This window comes from Lithobates pipiens, unplaced genomic scaffold (assembly GCF_037356315.1).
Source record: "Lithobates pipiens isolate NorthernLeopardFrog02 unplaced genomic scaffold, aLitPip1_a1.2 Scaffold_25, whole genome shotgun sequence".
Classification (NCBI taxonomy): Eukaryota; Metazoa; Chordata; class Amphibia; order Anura; family Ranidae; genus Lithobates; species Lithobates pipiens.
The window spans coordinates 87,820,845-87,840,346 of NW_027507787.1; the positions used below are offsets into that span (position 1 = coordinate 87,820,845).

General features: G+C 43.9%; 1 protein-coding gene across 1 annotated transcript in view; it reads left to right on the top strand.

Moving 5' to 3' along the window:
• Window positions 1-19,502, top strand: part of LOC143930364 (membrane-spanning 4-domains subfamily A member 4A-like) — a 212,233-nt gene that overhangs the window by 146,003 nt on the left and 46,728 nt on the right. Inside the window, exon 4 of the mRNA XM_077454634.1 lies at window positions 16,297-16,353. Within this exon, the coding sequence (XP_077310760.1) occupies window positions 16,297-16,353 (57 nt within the window). The remainder of the gene's footprint in view (window positions 1-16,296; window positions 16,354-19,502) is intronic.

Genomic DNA, 19,502 nt, shown 5'->3' on the forward strand with positions numbered 1-19,502 from the left:
CTGTTTCTTTAGACCCCCTGTTCCCAGTGCCCATGACTCTGAAAGAAGCACCACACTCCCTGGCACACCTTTGGCTTTAACGAACAAACAAAATGCCCTGTAGGGAAGAAAATGAGTGGAGTAACCAAGAATGATAATACAACTAAATAGAACATCTAGAGCAGCACATAATTATAACAACAGAGACTTCATACATCTCCCATCAGCCCCAGTTCCTCCCAGTAGGCTTATCGATCCATATCTTCTTCCTCTGTGTCTTCCTCGTGTGGTGGGTGGGGCTAAATCGGGCTTCTCACAACCTCATAGTGACAGTGTCTTACTGCAACCACTCCTGTCTCTAGCAGCTGCAGTGAAAATAGGTACAACAGAGACAGCACAAACTGACAGCCTGATTCCTGCAGCAACCATTTAGCTGCCAGCATTGTGGAGTGGGCTACAAAATGAAAGCAGTTGTATACTGCTGAATGTTTTTTTTTTACCTGCAGGGTAAAGTCATATGTTAGTAGGCATTGCATACTAGAACTGTACGTAAAACTTACCTTAAAACTAAGCCTGTACCAGTGCCGCAATGTCAACGCTGCAGCCGCCGCTTCCATTTTCACCAGTCTTGCATGTGCGCGAAAGCTGCCGTTCACGGCACAGGGCTCAGATGGGATGGCACCCATGGATGTTCCTCCAGAAAGCATGTGCCAGTGATGTCACTGGTTGCATGTAATGTAAATATCCTAAACTGCACACATTTAGAAGATATCTACTGTACACTACCTATAGGTAAATGTCAGCAGAGGAAGTTTACTTGCTTTTGGGAAGCAAACATCCCAAAAATACTATAGCTGCTGACTTTTAAAAATCAGGTGCTTACCAGTCCAATGATTCTATCACTGTCTTTCAGCAGTCAGTTCTCCTCACCACTGCATGTCCCTTGTGCCCACCATCTTGGATTTTGGAGCTGGCTGTGACTTTCCAGTGAATCACAACTGGCACCCCCCTTCACGTGCACAAGACCTTGTGGTGCAGGAAGACTGGTCCTGGGGCATGCCACACAATTCATGAGGCTACAGGAGGGAGATGGGTGGGAAGAACAAGGTCATCCTTACCTCACAGAGGCTTGAGGAAACGGGAATGGGTACCAACAAAAATCGGCCCCTACCCCCCTGCAAAAAAACAAACCCTAAACTCACTTAGAGGTTGGGAGGAGGGAGAGCATGAGTGGTACTACTACTTTTTTTTAAACGATGTTCCGCTTTAAGAACAGAAATCTCTCCAAAGCCTTAGTTTGCTTTGAACACGTCTATTTCCATAGCTTGGGCAGCCACAAAGTGATCTCTATACCATATTTTAGTTAATCAAACTGCCACAATACAGTTATGTTATGTAGGCAATTTGGAAGCAGACCGAAAACATACTATATTGCAAGAGGGCTGCTCTTCAACTTGGATTAGTTTACCTAAATGATCCCTAAATGTCACCAACACGGAGGTAGCATATAAAATTATGTGGGATAGTGCCTAGTTCTTTCACACTTCCTTTTTTTAGGCAAGTGTTTCCAAGTTTTTTTCCTACACTGGCGATATATTTGGTAGACATGTTAATTTGCTGTAGTCTTTTGGTCTAAGGTCTTTCATCTCAAAGTCATCTTTTCCTAAGAATATTCCCAAAATCCTCTTCCATACCCTCTCACATAATGAGATAGAAATACTAACAAAGCCACAACACAAAACACATTATATACTGATCAGGGCTCAGAAAACGCGTGCCAGAAACTGGAACAAGCAGTTTCTACCAATCCTGAGGATCAAACTAAAAGATAATGGTTAACAAGCATTAGATTAGTAGCTTGGATGATAGACATAAGAAATTTCAACATAATTCGGAGACCTAATTTTTTTTTTTTATTACCCGGAGCAGTGATTTTTGCTGTATGACCATGCATGGTGCAGCACAGCCTCTTCACCAAAAGTGTGCTTGCATGTGTCTCAGCCTCATTCATTCTTATGGGTAAGCCGCGCTCTGTTGGAGCTCTGGAGGCTGCCATAAGTATGACGAGGGAGGAGGTCACACAGGGATGTGACGTCAGAACGCTGGGGGAGGAGCCTGACGCGGCGTCTGTGAGGGCCGAGGAGAGACCGGTGTCTTGTCATATAACGTCCTCCATCCGATAGTGTCCACTGCATACTGCGCATGCGCAGTACACAGCAACACAGATTCCGAAAATTGCCGAGGATGAACGGCGCCTGCGCCGTGAGTCCAGGTTCTAGCCCCACCATCCAAGTGGACATAGAGTAGGAATAAAAAAGAGCCGAGCACAGCGAGGCCGAGCCCGAAGCGTGGCGAGCGAAGCTCGCCCGCGAGGGGCCCTCTAATATTCACAACCCTATGTCCGCTTGGATGGTGGGGCTAACACCTCCACTCACGGCGCAGGCGCCGTTCAGCTTCGGAGATTTTCCGAAGCTTCGTCTGCTCCGTACTGCGCATGCGCAGTACGGGACAGACACTATTTGATGGCTGGACACTATACGGCAGAACACCGGCATCTGCGGCGGTGGATGAGCTGGATGGCCAGGGACACAGCGCGGAGGCCCCCCGCTTAGACGACCTACCCCCCCCCGCACGGAGTGAGCCTCAGCTAGGATGGTGAGTGGTGGAGGCGGGTGAGAGCGGTCCCCCTCCCTCCGGACGAGAGGAGCACTACAGAGTGGGATGGACGGAGGCTGGTGAGAGCAGGCTGGTGAGAGCAGCCCCCCTCCCCCCCCCCCCCCTGGACGAGAGAAACTGGATGGGACAGTGATTGGCGATGACTGCAGAGAGACCTCCCACCCTTCTCTCTACCCTTCCTCCTGTATCCCCCCTCCCCCGGATGGGCTCCATATGCTATGTCTGTTGGCGACAGTCAGACAGGACCATTCATTAACCGATGGGAGAGAACGGGCTGCTGGGACATGGACAGTGATGTAAAGGAACGTTTTTTAAAAGTTACCTAAGGAATGCATAGATAATGTCTATACAGTAAATGTGCAGATATGCACAGATATGAATGGAGAAAGTTATAGAACCTGTGGGGTAAAAGGAACTGTTATTAAACCATATCCAGGAGAAAAGAAGGTTTATATCCTTGCTATCTTTCCTAAAGTACCTGTGTTAAAGGTGGAAGTGAAAGGAGTGGATAATTGATTGACAACTGTTTGATTGGAAAAGGCTCCCCCGAAGCACCTTCCGTTAAATATACAGTGCCTTGCGAAAGTATTCGGCCCCCTTGAACTTTTCAACCTTTTGCCACATTTCAGGCTTCAAACATAAAGATATAAAATTTTAATTTTTTGTGAAGAATCACCAACAAGTGGGACACAATTGTGAAGTAGAACGAAATCTATTGGATAATTTAAACTTTTTTAGCAAATAAAAAACGGAAAAGTGGTGCGTGCAAAATTATTCCGCCCCTTTACTTTCAGTGCAGCAAACTCACTCCAGAAGTTCAGCGAGGATCTCTGAATGATCCAATGTTGTCCTAAATGACTGATGGTGATAAATAGAATCCACCTGTGTGTAATCAAGTCTCTGTATAAATGCACCTGCTCTGTGATAGTCTCAGGGTTCTGTTGAAAGCACAGAGAGCATCATGAAGACCAAGGAACACACCAGGCAGGTCCGTAATACAGTTGTGGAGAAGTTTAAAGCTGGATTTGGATACAAAAAGATTTCCCAAGCTTTAAACATCCCAAGGAGCACTGTGCAAGCGATCATTTTGAAATGGAAGGAGTATCAGACCACTGCAAATCTACCAAGACCTGGCCGTCCCTCTAAACTTTCAGCTCAGACAAGGAGAAGACTGATCAGAGATGCAGCCAAGAGGCCCATGATCACTCTGGATGAACTGCAGAGAACTACAGCTGAGGTGGGAGAGTCTGTCCAAAGGACAACAATCAGTCGTACACTGCACAAATCTGGCCTTTGGGGAAGAGTGGCAAGAAGAAAGCCATTTCTCAAAGATATCCATAAAAAAAGTCTCGGCTAAAGTTTGCCACAAGCCACCTGGGAGACACACCAAACATGTGGAAGAAGGTGCTCTGGTCAGATGAAACCAAAATTGAACTTTTTGCCCACAATGCAAAACGATATGTTTGGCGTAAAAGCAACACAGCTCATCACCCTCAACACACCATCCCCACTGTCAAACATGGTGGTGGCAGCATCATGGTTTGGGCCTGCTTTTCTTCAGCAGGGACAGGGAAGATGGTTAAAATTGAGGGGAAGGTGGATGCAGCCAAATACAGGACCATTCTGGATGAAAACCTGTTGGAGTCTGCAAAAGACCTGAAACTGGGACAGAGATTTATCTTCCAACAAGACAATGATCCCAAACATACAGCAAAATCTACAAAGGAATGGTTCACAAACAAACGTATCCAGGTGTTAGAATGGCCAAGTCAAAGTCCAGACCTGAATCCAATCGAGAATCTGTGGAAAGAGCTGAAAACTGCTGTTCACAAACGCTCTCCATCCAACCTCACTGAGCTTGAGCTGTTTTGCAAGGAAGAATTGGCAAGAATTTCAGTCTCTCGATGTGCAAAACTGATAGAGACATACCCCAAGCGACTTGCAGTTGTAATCGCAGAAAAAGATGGCTCAACAAAGTATTAACGCAAGGGGGCCGAATAATTTTGCACGCCCCACTTTTAATTTTTTTATTAGTTAAAAAAGTTTCAAAAATCCAATTGATTTTGTTCCACTTCACAATTGTGTCCCACTTGTTGGTGATTCTTCACAAAAAATAAAAATGTTATATCTTTATGTTTGAAGCCTGAAATGTGGCAAAAGGTTGAAAAGTTCAAGGGGGCCGAATGCTTTCGCAAGGCACTGTATATCAATGGTTTAAAAGAGATGGCTTAAAGTTGTATACTGCATGAGATAAGCATTGCGATCTAAGATATATAAGTGTAACCTGAGTATAGACACATGCATTATATTATCCCTGCATAAATATAAAATACAGGTTCCCTCGACTTTAAAAGAGACGGCTGGGTCCCATGGAAGTGAGGCTCTTTTCTGTAAATAATAAAAAACAATGAAAGGGGGAGGGGAAGGAGGAAAAATATTATACATTCTTGAGAGTTAACCATTTGGGGAGGCAGGAGGAGAAAGCAAGAGGGGGTGCAAGCCCAAAAGGAAAATGAAAGGTCGATCCCAAAAAGTAACACAACCCAAAACCCCCAGAGAGAGCTTAACCACTTCAGCTCCGGACCAATAAACACCTTAAGGACCAGAGGTCTTTTTGCAATTTCGCACTGCGCTGCTTTAACTGGTAATTGCGCGGTCATGCAATATTGCACCCAAACGAAATTTGCGTCCTTTTCTTCCCACAAATAGAGCTTTCTTTTGATGGTATTTGATTGCCTCTGCGATTTTTTTTTTTTGCGATATAAATGGAAAAAGAGCGAAAATTTTGAAAAAAAAAGATATTTTCTTCTTTTTGTTATAAGAAAAATCGAATAAACTAAATTTTAGTCATACATTGAGGGCAAAATTTATTCAGCCACATGTCTTTAGTAAAAAAAATGTCAATAAGCGTATATTTTTTGGTTTGCGCAAAAGTTATAGCGTCTACAAACTAGAGTACATTTTCTGGAATTTACACAGCTTTTAATTTATGACTGCCGATCTCATTTCTTGAGGTGCTAAAATGGCAGGGCAGTACAAATCCCCCCCAAATGACCCCATTTTGGAAAGTAGACACCCCAAGGAAATTGCTGATGGGTATGTTGAGCCCATTGAATATTTATTTTTTTTGTCCTAAGGGATTGAATAATGACAAAAAAAAAAAAATATTTTTTTTTACAAAAAGTTGTCACTAAATGATATATTGCTCACACATGCCATGGTTATATGTGGAATTGCACCCCAAAATATATTCCGCTACTTCTCCCGAGTATGGGGATACCACGTGTGTGGGACTTTTTGGGAGTCTAGTCGCGCACGGCACCCCGAAAACCAATCACCACCTTCAGGATTTCTAAGGGTGCAAATTTTTGATTTAACTCCTCACTACCTATCACAGTTTCGAAGGCCATAAAATGCCAAAATAGCACAAAACCCCCCAAAATGACCCCATTTTGGAAAGTAGACACCCCAAGCTATTTACTGAGAGGCATGTTGAGTCCATGGAATATTTTATATTTTGCCACAAGTTGCGGGAATATTACAAACTTTTTTTGTTTTGCACCAAGTTGTCACTAAATGATATATTGCTCACACATGCTATGGGCATATGTGAAATGACACCCCAAAATACATTCTGCTGCTTCTCCCGAGTACGGGGATACCACATGTGTGGGACTTTTTGGGAGTCTAGTCGCGCACGGCACCCCGAAAACCAATCACCACCTTCAGGATTTCTAAGGGTGCAAATTTTTGATTTAACTCCTCACTACCTATCACAGTTTCGAAGGCCATAAAATGCCAAAATAGCACAAAACCCCCCCAAATGACCCCATTTTGGAAAGTAGACACCCCAAGCTATTTACTGAGAGGCATGTTGAGTCCATGGAATATTTTAAATTTTGCCAAAAGTTGCGGGAATATTACAAACTTTTTTTTTTTTTTGCACAAAGTTGTCACTAAATGATATATTGCTCACACATGCTATGGGCAGAAGTCAAATTACACCCCAAAATAAATTCTGCTGCTTCTCCCGAGTACGGGGATACCACATGTGGGGGACTTTTTGGGAGCCTAGCCACGTACGGGACCCCGAAAACCAAGCACTGCCTTCCGGATTTGAATATAAAATGCTATAAAAAACAAACTAACCAGAGTCACCCGTAACACTTATACGGTGATCAGTGGTGAAAGGGTTAACTAGGGGCAATCAGGGGGTTCAAATTTTTATTAGGTAGTATATGGGGGTCCCTGGCGCTATATAAAAACCTGACGGGGAACCTAAATAACTAACTGGCTAACCAGCGTCACCAGTGACACTTATACTGTGATCGCTGGTGAAAGGGGGTGAAAGGGTTAACTAGCAGCAATCAGGGGGTTAAAACCATTATTGGGTAGTATATCGGGGTACCTAGCGCTATAAAAACCTGGCGGTGAACCTAAAAAAATAACTAGCTACCTAGCGACACTAGCGACACTGATGCAGCGTTCAGAAAAATTATCGCTTAGTGACACTGGCAAAAGGGGGTGAAAGGGTTAACTAGCGGAAATCAGGGGGTTAAAACCATTATTGGGTAGTATATCGGGGTACCTAGCGCTATAAAAACCTGGCGGTGAACCTAAAAAAATAACTAGCTACCTAGCGACTGTAGCGACACTAATGCAGCGATCAGAAAAACGATCGCTTAGTGACACTGGCAAAAGGGGGTGAAAGGGTTAACTAGCGGCAATCAGGGGGTTAAAACCATTATTGGGTAGTATATCGGGGTACCTAGCGATATAAAAACCTGGCGGTGAACCTAAAAAAATAACTAGCTACCTAGCGACACATGCAGCGATCAGAAAAATGATCGCTTAGTGACACTGGCAAAAGGGGGTGAAAGGGTTAACTAGCGGCAATCAGGGGGTTAAAACCATTATTGGGTAGTATATCGGGGTACCTAGCGCTATAAAAACCTGGCGGTGAACCTAAAAAAATAACTAGCTACCTAGCGACTGTAGCGACACTAATGCAGCGATCAGAAAAACGACCGCTTAGTGACACTGGCAAAAGGGGGTGAAAGGGTTAACTAGCGGCAATCTGGGGGTTAAAACCATTATTGGGTAGTATATCGGGGTACCTAGCGATATAAAAACCTGGCGGTGAACCTAAAAAAATAACTAGCTACCTAGCGACACATGCAGCGATCAGAAAAATGATCGCTTAGTGACACTGGCAAAAGGGGGTGAAAGGGTTAACTCTAGGGGCAATCAGGGGGTTAAATCTTTATTGGGGGGTGATAGGGGGCTACCCTGGACCTAACACTAACTGTCCTGACAGTTTTTACTGTCACAACTGACACTGAATGCATTGATCAGTAAAGAAATGATCAATGCAATCAGTGACACTGTGACTGGGGGGGGAGGGGGGGCGGGGGGGGATCGGGGGGCGATCGGGGGGGGGGGGATCGGGGGGGGTTTGTGTGCCTGTGTGTACCTACATGTCAGTGTAGTGTTGGTGCACACTTACTTTTACTCTTCTCCTCGTAGTCCGGTCAAAAAGACCGCCCCGAGGAGAATGACATCACTTCCTCCTTCCTGTGTAAACAATACACAGGGGAGGAAGCTTCTCATTGGCCAGGAGCGATCCAGAGGGGGTGGCCGAAAACCAACGGCCATCCCCTCATCACGGAGCGCTCCTGGACCGAATCGGACCGCCGTAAACAGCGGGAGGGGGTCCGATCGGACCCCCCACCCGCTGGAAGGCAATCACGTAGATGTACGTGATTGTGCCTGCCTGTGCCATTGTGCTGACGTACAATGGCAATACGGCGGTCCTTAAGTGGTTAAACTCGAGTACAAACGCAAGTTCAATTCAGAAATATTTAACAACTAAAGAAGGGAACACCAGAAGTCCAAGAATGGAAAAAAAAAACAGCCCAAACAACTAAAGGTGCAAGAAAAGAGGCAGCTGAATTAAAGGGGGCTCAAGGAGAGAAGATGCAGGAGAGCATGGGAATAGAGATGGAAATTACAGAGGGGGAAGACCTGAGAAGTGAATCCCTAATGCCCACTAAACTGGATATGTTAGCAATGTTTGAGAGAATGGAAAACTTGATTAAAAGTGAGGTCTCTAATGTACGTATGGACCTGGGACACTTGTTAAAGAGGGTAGAAGAGATAGAAGAGAAAATGGAGAGACAAACACTGGAGATAGCTGGGTTAAAAACACAAATGAAAGAGCTACAAACGCAACAAAGAGAATGTTATTACAAAATGGAAGCGCAAGAAAATCAAAACAGGCGCCAAAACTTAAGGATAAGGGCTATACCAATACAAAATGGAGAAAACCTGGAGGAAAAGATGAAGGAGATATTTACCCCCCTATTAGAGAGAGGAGAGGCAGAAAAGATAAAAATAGATAGAGTACACAGAGTAAGGAAACCACCTGGACTAAAAGAGGACGCGCCATGGGATGTGCTTATTAAGTTTCACGAGTACTCAGATAAAGAAAAAATATGGAATAACCTAAGGAAGGGACTCCCTCTACAGTACGAACAAAAGACTTTACAAGTGTTCGCGGACCTATCAGCAGAAACCTTAATAAGAAGAAGAAAGCTCAAACCATTGTTGGACCAATTAAGAGAACTAAACATTAGGTATAGCTGGGGGTTCCCCGCAGCATTGATATTACATAAGGAGGGGAAGACAACAAGGTTGAGATTTTTAGAAGAAGTACAGGATTTTTGTAAAAGCCTACAGATTCCAATGCCAAAAGTGTACGAAAAGTTGATAAGGGAGGAGCTGCCGGGGGGAGGAGGGGGGTGGCGGGAGGTGTGGGGGGGAGGGGAGGGAAGAAGTATTAAAAAGGCCGCTCTGAAGTTATAGAAGCATATTGATAGTGAAAATGGTGGAGGAGCTCTTCTGTGGGGGGGGGGGGGGGGGATCGGGGAAGGGTCTCACTAGGAAGGTCCGCTCCACCCTCTTCACCCAGGGATCTTAGGACCCGGGGGGTGGACACGGGGCACCGGGTTGGGGTCTCCACCTCAGGGGAGGAGGGGCAGACACCAGGATGGGGATATATCCAGGTTCGAGGCACGAGGTCCGGAGGTGGGCCGTGGGGGGGAGGTGGGTTGTGGAGTGGGGGAGGAAGGAAGGGAGGAGAATAACCTATAGCTCAAGACCTCATGTAAAAAGGGCACTATCCGGGTTCTAGTATGATAATAGTAAATTGTGTGTCGTATAACGTGAGGGGTCTGAACGTAGCGAACAAACGGTTTAAGATATTGAGAGAATTGGAGCAACTTAACGCAGAGGTTGTGTTCTTACAGGAAACACACTTAACTCATGAAAGTAAAATAAGACTGTATTCCCCAAGGTACCCAACATGGTTCTATGGAGACTCAATTTCAAGTAGAACAAAGGGGGTAGCGGTGGGGCTGGGCCGGGATATACAATTTAAGGTAGAGGGTAGGATGGGGGACCCGGAAGGGAGGTTCCTGTTTTTAAAAGGGAAATTATGGGGAATAAAATATACCTTGGCAAACATATATAGCCCAAACAAGAACCCAATAATCTATCTGAGAAAGATACTGGGAAAACTCTGGGATTTTAAGGAGGGGAGGGTGATTGTGGCAGGAGACCTAAATTTTCAGATGAACCTGAGACTGGATAGTTCGTCCCATGCACAGGAGATGGGGAACGGACAGCGGAATGAAATTAAACAACAGATGGCGGAGTTTCAGCTGATAGATGTGTGGAGGATGCAATACCCGAAGAAACGAGATTATTCGTTCTACTCCCCTGTGCATGGGACGTACACCAGGATAGATTATTGGCTGGTGGAACACCAGCTATTGGAGGAAGTGGTGGATACGGACATCAGAATCAGGACCCTGTCAGACCACGCACCCATAACTATGAGAATTAAAATCCCAGAGGTAAAGAAACCCCCGTTTACCTGGAAACTCAATAAAGATTTATTAGATGTAGAAGGAGAGGAAATAATAAGAAAGGAGTTTGAATTTTTTTTTGCCTCAAATGGGAAGGGTGAGACGGCGGAGAATATACTATGGGAGGCCCATAAGGCTTACATAAGGGATATTTCCCTTGGGGCAAAAAGAAAAAAAGAAAGGAATAATAAGGTAAAGGAATTAAGAGAAGAAATCAGAAGATTAGAATTAACCACTTTCAGACCGGACCATTTTGCTGGTAAATGACCAGAGGTCTTTTTACAATTTGCCACTGCGCTGCTTTAACTGGTAATTGCGCGGTCATGCAATGTTGTACCCAAACAAAATTTGCGTCCTTTTCTTCCCACAAATAGAGCTTTCTTTTGATGGTATTTGATTGCCTCTGCGATTTTTATTTTTTGCGATATAAACGTAAAAAGACCGAAAAATTTTTTAAAAAATTATATTTTCTACTTTTTGTTATTAGAAAAATCCAATAAACTCAATTTTAGTCATACATTTAGGCCAAAATGTATTCAGCCACATGTCTTTGGTAAAAAAAAAGTCAATAATTGTATATTTATTGGTTTGCGCAAAAGTTGTCACATCTACAAACTAAGGTACGTTTTCTGGAATTTACGCAGCTTTTAGTTTACGACTGCCTATCTCATTTCTTGAGGTGCTAAAATGGCAGGGCAGTACAAAACCCCCCCAAATAACCCCATTTTGGAAAGTAGACACCCTAAGGAAATTGATAAGTGGCATGTTGAGCCCATTGAATATTTTATTTTTTTGCCTCAAGCGATTGAATAATGACAAAAAAAAAATTTTTTTTTTTTTTTACACAAAGTTGTCACTAAATGATATATTGCTCACACATGCTATGGGCATATGTGAAATGACACCCCTAAATAAATTCTGCTGCTTCTCCTGAGAACGGGGATACCACATATGTGGGACTTTTTGGGAGCCTAGCCGCGTACGGGGCCCCGAAAACCAAGCACCGCCTTCAGGCTTTCTAAGGGCGTACATTTTTGATTTCACTTCTCACTACCTATTACAGTTTTGAAGGCCATAAAATGCCAAAATGGCACAAAACCCCCACAAATGACCCCATTTTAGAAAGTAGACACCCCAAGCTATTTGCTGAGAGGCATGTTGAGTCCATGGAATATTTTATATTTTGCCACAGGTTGCAGGAAAATTACAAACTTTTTTTTTTTTTTTCACAAAGTTGTCACTAAATGATATATTGCTCACGCATGCCATGGGCATATGTGAAATGACACCCCAAAATAAATTCTGCTGCTTCTCCTGAGTATGGGGATACCACATATGTGGGACTTTTTGGGAGCCTAGCCGCGTACGGGGCCCCGAAAACCAAGCACCGCCTTCAGGCTTTCTAAGGGCGTTACAGTTTTGAAGGCCATAAAATGCCAAGATGGCACAAACCCCCCCCCCCAAATGACCCCATTTTGGAAAGTAGACACCCCTAAATTTAGGGGTACACTAGTGAGACTAGGTAATAAATACACTGGACCGATCGGGCCCCCGACCCGCGGGCAGGCAAGGACGTACATGTAAGCCCTTATGCCTGCCCGTGCCATTCTGTCGACGTACATCGTCGTGCGGCGGTCGGCAAGTGGTTAAAACACAAAATAGAGAAACAGAATGGACAAGGACAGATACAGGTGTTACAACGGAATTTAGCTATTAAAAAATTAGATCTAGAGGAAATAATAGAGCAATAAGTAAGGAGAGAATATTATAAAATAGCGAAAGAATCGATATATGTGGGGAAATAAGAATGGTAAGAGCTTAGCTAGGATACTGAGGAAAAAGAAAGCAAAAAAAGTTATTGAGAAAATACTAGATAAAAATAATGAGACCAAGTATAAGACTAAAGATATAGCGGAGGTATTTAGAGAATACTATGAGCAAATATATTGGGTCAGAAAAAAGGAGACAGAAAAACAAGAGAACATCAGAAGGGGGAAAATTAAAGAATACATAATAAACGCCAAGGTCCCTAGATTATCACAAGAAATAGCACAGGAATTGGAGTCCCCGATAACAGTATCCGAAGTAAACCAAGCAATAAAAGAAACTACAGGAGGGAAATGCCCGGGCCCGGGTGGCTATACAATAGAATATTTTAAGAAATTCAGGGAAATATTGTCACCAAGGTTATGTGCATTTTTTAATGGTCTAGGTATAAAATATGGTCTGGGTAAGGAAGCCTCTCTAGCAATTATTTCTACAATATTGAAAGAAGGGAGCGAGGGCTTGATATGTTCAAACTATAGACCAATCTCATTGTTAAATACTGACATAAAATTGTTTGCAAAAATATTAGCTACTAGAATGAAAAAATTAGTCCCGAACCTGGTCCACCCAGACCAAGTGGGGTTTGTGGGGGGCCGAGAGGGAAGGGATAATGGAGTGAGGACACTATTGCTTCTCCAGAAAATCCAAGAGAGCAGAATTCCCAGTCTGCTTTTATCAATAGACGCACAAAAAGCTTTTGACCGAGTAGACTGGGGATTCATGATAGGCACGCTGAAGGAAATGGGATTTGGTACCCGAATCCTGAGTTGGATAAAGACACTTTACGAGTGTACAATGGCAGTGGTAAGGGTAAACGGTAACTTGTCTGATCCCTTCAGGATGTACAATGGGACTAGACAGGGCTGCCCACTTTCACCTATATTGTTCGTGTTGACATTAGAACCACTGTTGGAGACAGTGAGGAAAAATCTGATATAGGAGGAATTGAGATCGGGGAAGAGACACATAAGGTAGCCGCATTTGCGGACGATGTTCTATTTTATGTGACGAAACCTAGAATCTCCATGCCAAACTTGGTAAAGATTATCGAGCAGTATGGAGATTTATCGAACTTTAAAATAAACTCAAAGAAAACAGAAGTGTTAAATGTCAACACGAGCAATAGGGAAGAACAGGATATTAAGGGTGAATTTCCCTTCCTGTGGAAGAAGGAAAGCAAATATCTAGGTATAAAGTTGGCAGCCTCATTAAAGAAAATCTATGAGATAAATGATATTCCCCTGCTGGATGAAGTAAGAGAAGATACAAAAAAAAAAATGATGAAACCATTGTCCTGGTTTGGCCGGATAAACGCCCTTAAGATGATCATACAACCAAAAATATTATACAAGTTACAGATGTTACCGATATATATCCCTCCAGTATATTTCAATACCATTAAATACTTATTTTTCCAAATGAGCTTGGTTACTAAGAAGCCTAGAACAGCCTTAAAGGTATTACAATTTGGAAAAGAGAGGGGAGGTTTAAAGGTACCGGATTTTAAGAAATACTATGAATCTATAGTGTTAACATGGGTGGAGGAGTGGACAAAACTAGATAATGAAAAGAGATGGGTGGCAATAGAACATAACTCTGCAGAGACACGATTAGGAAAGGACATTTGGATACCCCCAAAACATAGATCACTAGGACCAACAACACTTGCACTCACAAAAAACGTCTTTAGAATATGGAATGGAATTCACAAACATAATAAATGGAAATACAATTCCCCATTAATGGCATTAAAAGAATAATTTATTTCCACCGGGGAAGAGCACTATGGGAGGGCATTGGATTAGAAGAGAAGACATTCAATTGAGAAACATAATAAAAGCGGGCAAAATAATCACTTTAGAAACACTTCAGGAGTATATGGATATAGATGGATGGCGGTACCTCCAGCTCAGACATTTTGTCTCATCATTGCCACAACCATTGAGAAGTGGAGAAGACCTTAACCTCCTCAGCGGTAATCCCGAGTCTGGCTCGGGTTGGGAATTTCATTACAATAGCGGTAACCCCGAGCCAGACTCGGGCTTGCACCGCTCGATGCAGGGGAGGACACAGGTAACGTTACTTACCTTGTCCCCTGGATCCAGCGATGTCCGCCGCGCTGTGTGATCGAGCCGTCCTGCGCTCGATTCACAGTGCCGAATGCCGCCGAGCTCCGTTCCCTGCGACGTTACGACGCACAGGAGCGGAGAACGGCGGCAAATTCAAAAATGTAAAAAGACACAAAACACACACAGCACTGTAATCTTACAGATTACAGTGCTGTAGTAAAAAATACACACCCCCTTTGTCCCTAGTGGTTTGTGCAATGCCCTGCATGCACTTTTATATTATAAATACTGTTTTTTACTGCTTGTAATTTGGAGATTGTCCATAGCAACCAAAACATGTCCCTTTTTCATTTTTTTTTGGATTTGATTACATTATTGAATAATTTTTATTATTCTTTATTATATTTTAAACTTTATCATACCCGGGATGTCCGCTAGACTCTGGTTTGAAGAGATTTCAGAGCGTTATTCCTAAGAATTACAGGACTACAAAATAAAAGCCAGATTTCCATGCAAAATAATTGTACCGCTTTCAGCACCTTATTCCAGACTGAATCATACCGCCAGGGAGGTTAATGTTCTAGAGTGGATGTGTGAAGGGAAAATAATAAGAGTAAACATCTCACAGATATATAAGCTGCTGGGAGTAATGGATGAGATGGAGGTACCTATCTATATAAAAGAATGAGAAGAAGAAATAGGACCACGAGGGGAGAAACAGAATATAGAAAAAATTTTGCACTTAACACACGGGACTTCTAAAAATCTTAACACAATAGAAATGAATTACAAAAGCCTTGTTAGGTGGTATAGGACACCAGATATGATGATGATATACCAGGAAGATTAACTCGGGACGTGTTGGAGAGGGTGTGGACAACAAGGGAGCGCGGCACACATTTGGTGGGAATGCCCAAAAATTAGAAAGTACTGGAGGGAAATATTAGCTCTGATAAAAATAATAACAGGAACTCAGGTACTAGAAAACCCTTGGACATGTCTCTTCCACGGTACACCCCAACTCAAAAGTATAAAGAGGCCCTCATAGGAAATTTAATAAACGTGACAAAGAGCTTGATTCCAAAAAACTGGAGACAGGTGGAAGCCCCAAAATTGAGGGAATGGATAGAAAAAGTAGAGGATATGTATAGAATGGAGGGATGGGAAGAGGACAAGGAGAGTGGAAAAAAGTAATTCCGAAAGAAATGGGAACAATGGAAACTGTTTAAATTAACGAAGAAATATAACGAGGCAATAGGGCTATAGGAGGGGGGGGGGGGGAGTAGGATGCATACATATGTATATTATGTTTAATATTTTTTGTATGGAAAAAAAATACTAAATAAAGATAAAAAAAAAAAACAAGCACTAGATTAGTAGCTTGGATGATAAACATAAGAAATGTCAACATAATTTGGATACCTAGATTTTTTTTTTATTACCCGGAGCAGTGATTTTTGCTGTATGACCATGCATGGTGCAGCACAGCCTCTTCACCAAAAGTGTGCTTGCATGTGTCTCAGCCTCATTCATTCTTATGGGTAAGCCGCGTTCTGTTGGAGCTCTGGAGGCTGCCATAAGTATGACTCCCCATAGGAATGAATATGGCCATGGATCACTGAATCAAGGATGGTAAGCTTTTGTCCAAGTGGGCAGCACTGAGGGAGGTAGGGGAAACTGTTTATTGAAATACTGTATCAAAGGCACAGCTGTCCCCCAAAATAAAACTCACTCCAAACCACTATGTCATCTGATTACTTTATATTATGATATTATACTTTAGATCAACATAACCCTCTTCTTCTATTTTTTATTAGTACATCATTGCCGGTGCCCTGACCATGGTGGCTGGGACTAATCCCAACATCTGCATGGTGAGTTTATATTAGATAGATATTGTACACTGTATGACCCAATGACATTCACCAAACATTCACTGTACACAATGTAATATTCCATGTCCAGCCAGTGGTACACTGTGTTATACTGTATGTTGCTGCTGTACACTGTGTTATACACTCTCTATACCCCACACTGCTGTACATTGTGTTATACACTATATACCCCAAACTGCTGTACATGCTCTCATGCACTTGTACTACCCAGCACCATACACACTGCACCGCTCTCCTGTGCATACTAACCCGTGCCATACACGTTGCACTCCTCTCCTGCACATACTACCCACCGCCATACACTCTGCCCTCCTCTCCTGCACATACTACCCACCGCCATACATTCCGCACTCCTCTCCTGCACATACTACCCACCACCATACATTCCGCACTCCTCTCCTGCACATACTACCCACCACAATACACTCTGCACTCCTCTCCTGCACATACTGCCCACCGCCATACACTCTACACTGCTCTCCTGCACATACTACCCACAGCCATACACTCTGCACTCCTCTCCTGCACATACTACCTACCCACCGCCATACATTCCGCACTCCTCTCCTGCACATACTACCCACCGCCATACACTCCGCACTCCTCTCCTGCACATACTACCCACCGCCATACACTCCGCACTCCTCTCCTGCACATACTACCCACCGCCATACACTCCGCACTCCCCTCCTGCACATACTACCCACTGCCATACACTCTGCACTCCTCTCCTGCACATACTACCCACCACCATACACTCCGCACTGCTCTCCTGCACATACCATTACGAGCTGTAATTTTTTTTATAATTCTGCTCAGTTTGTGAGCGTCGTCTCGCAAAACGAGTAGGATTCAAGCCTCTGCGGTGTGGGGCGCCGGTGACACTCAGAGCTGCTCGGATGCACTCAGAAACACTTGGTTCCGGAGTGTTTCTGAGCCTCTCTGAGTGTTTCTAAATGGTAACGATCAGTTTCCGAGCGGTTTCCGGCACCCCCCCACCTCTGGCCACATGCGGTTCTGCATACAATAGAAGTCACTATGAAACAAATTATCTGAGTTTCCATTGACTTCTATGGGGAAACTCGCTTTGATATACAAGTGCTTTGTATTACAAGCATTCTTCTAGAATGAATTATGCTCATAATCCAAGGTTCCACTGTACAAATAAGCATTGCGGTAAGCCAAACATATACAGTATATATAAAAGAACAATGGATCAATGGAAGTAACATCACAATGTCACTTGCAGTTTACTCTGCTGCCAATGGCATTGATTTTAAATACTTTAAAGTGCAAAGGAGGGATTTGGGGTCTTTTAGACCCCAGATCCCTCCATAAAGAGGACCTGTGACTGCCTATTACTGTTAGGCCGCGTACACACGCGCGGACTGTTCGCCCAACCTTGTTCGGCAAACAGTCCGCTCAAAATTAGCATGGACGGACATGGCCACACACGACGAACGAACAGTTTGCTGAAACCGTGCGCGATGACGTGAACGGCACGTACGACGGGACGAAAAATACGACGTCCTATACACTGCATTATAACTTTCGGCGTGTAAATCCTTTCTGAGCATGCGCGGAACTTAGTTTGACGAACAAGCCTACACACGGGCGGACTGTTCGCTGAAACAAGGTTTCAGCGGACAGTTTTTCGGAAATTCCGTAAAACCTTGTTCGTCAAACTGTCCGCTGAAACTGTCCGCTGAAAGCCCACACACGAGCGGACTGTCCGCCCAAACACTGTTCAGCGGACAAAGTTGGGCGAACAGTCCGCCCGTGTGTACGCGGCCTTACAAGGAATGTTTACAGTGGTGTGAAAAAGTGTTTGCCCCCTTCCTCATTTCCTGTTCCTTTGCATGTTTGTCACACTTAAGTGCTTCGGAACATCAAACCAATTTAAACAATAGTCAAGGACAACACAAGTAAACACAAAATGCAATTTGTAAATGAAGGTGTTTATTATTAAAGGTGAAAAAAAATCCAAACCATCATGGCCCTGTGTGAAAAAGTGATTGCCCCCCTTGTTAAAACATACTATAAGACTGGGTTCACACTGCTGCGGGGGGAGATCCGGTTGTGATTCGCACCGCAAATCACATCCGATCTCCGTAGCGATGCGAGTTCAGCCATACAGATAGTATGGCTGAATTCGCATCGCTCCCGCAGCAAACTCGCACAGGACCCTTTTTTTGGTCCGCAACAGAATCGGATCGCATGGGGGTTCACACCATGCGATCCGATTCCTGTCCGAGTCGGCAGATCGCACTGCGATATGCGGACGGATCTGGGGGTGTTATTAACATATCATTGACACTCCCAGCCGTCCGCATAGGGCAGTGTGAACTGCCGGCAGGAGTAATGAGATGCGGGAAAACACCGCGGATTCGCGGCGTTCCCACATCACAGCGGTGTGAACCCGGCCTAACTGTGGTTGTCCACACCTGAGTTCAATTTCTCTAGCCACACCCAGGCCTGATTATTGCCACACCTGTTCACAATCAAGGCATCACTTAAATAGGAGCTGCTTGACACAGTAAGGTGCACCAGAAGATCCTTAAAAGCTACACATCATGCCGAGACCCAAAGAAATTCAGGAACAATTGAGAAAGAAAGTAATTGAGATCTATCAGTCTGGAAAGGGTTATAAAGCCATTTCCAAAGCTTTGGGAATCCAGCGAACCACAGTGAGAGCCATTATCCACAAATGGCGAAGACATGGAACAGTGGTGAACCTTCCCAGGAGTGGCCGGCCGCCCAAAATTACCCCAAGAGCGCAGCGACAACTCATCCAAGAGATCACAAAAGACCCCACAACAACGTCCAAGGAACTGCAGGCCTCACTTGCCTCAGTTAAGGTCAGCGTTCATGCCTCCACCATCAGGAAAAGACTGGGCAAAAATGGCCTGCATGGCAGAGTTCCAAGGAGAAAACCACTGCTGAGCAAAAAGAACATCAAAGCTCGTCTCAATTTCTCCACAACACATCTTGATGATCCCCAAGACTTTTGGGACAACATTCTGTGGACCGATGAGACAAAAGTGGAACTCTTTGGAAGGTGTGTGTCCAAGTATATCTGGCGTAGAAGGAACATTGCATTTCATAAAAAGAACATTATACCAACCGTA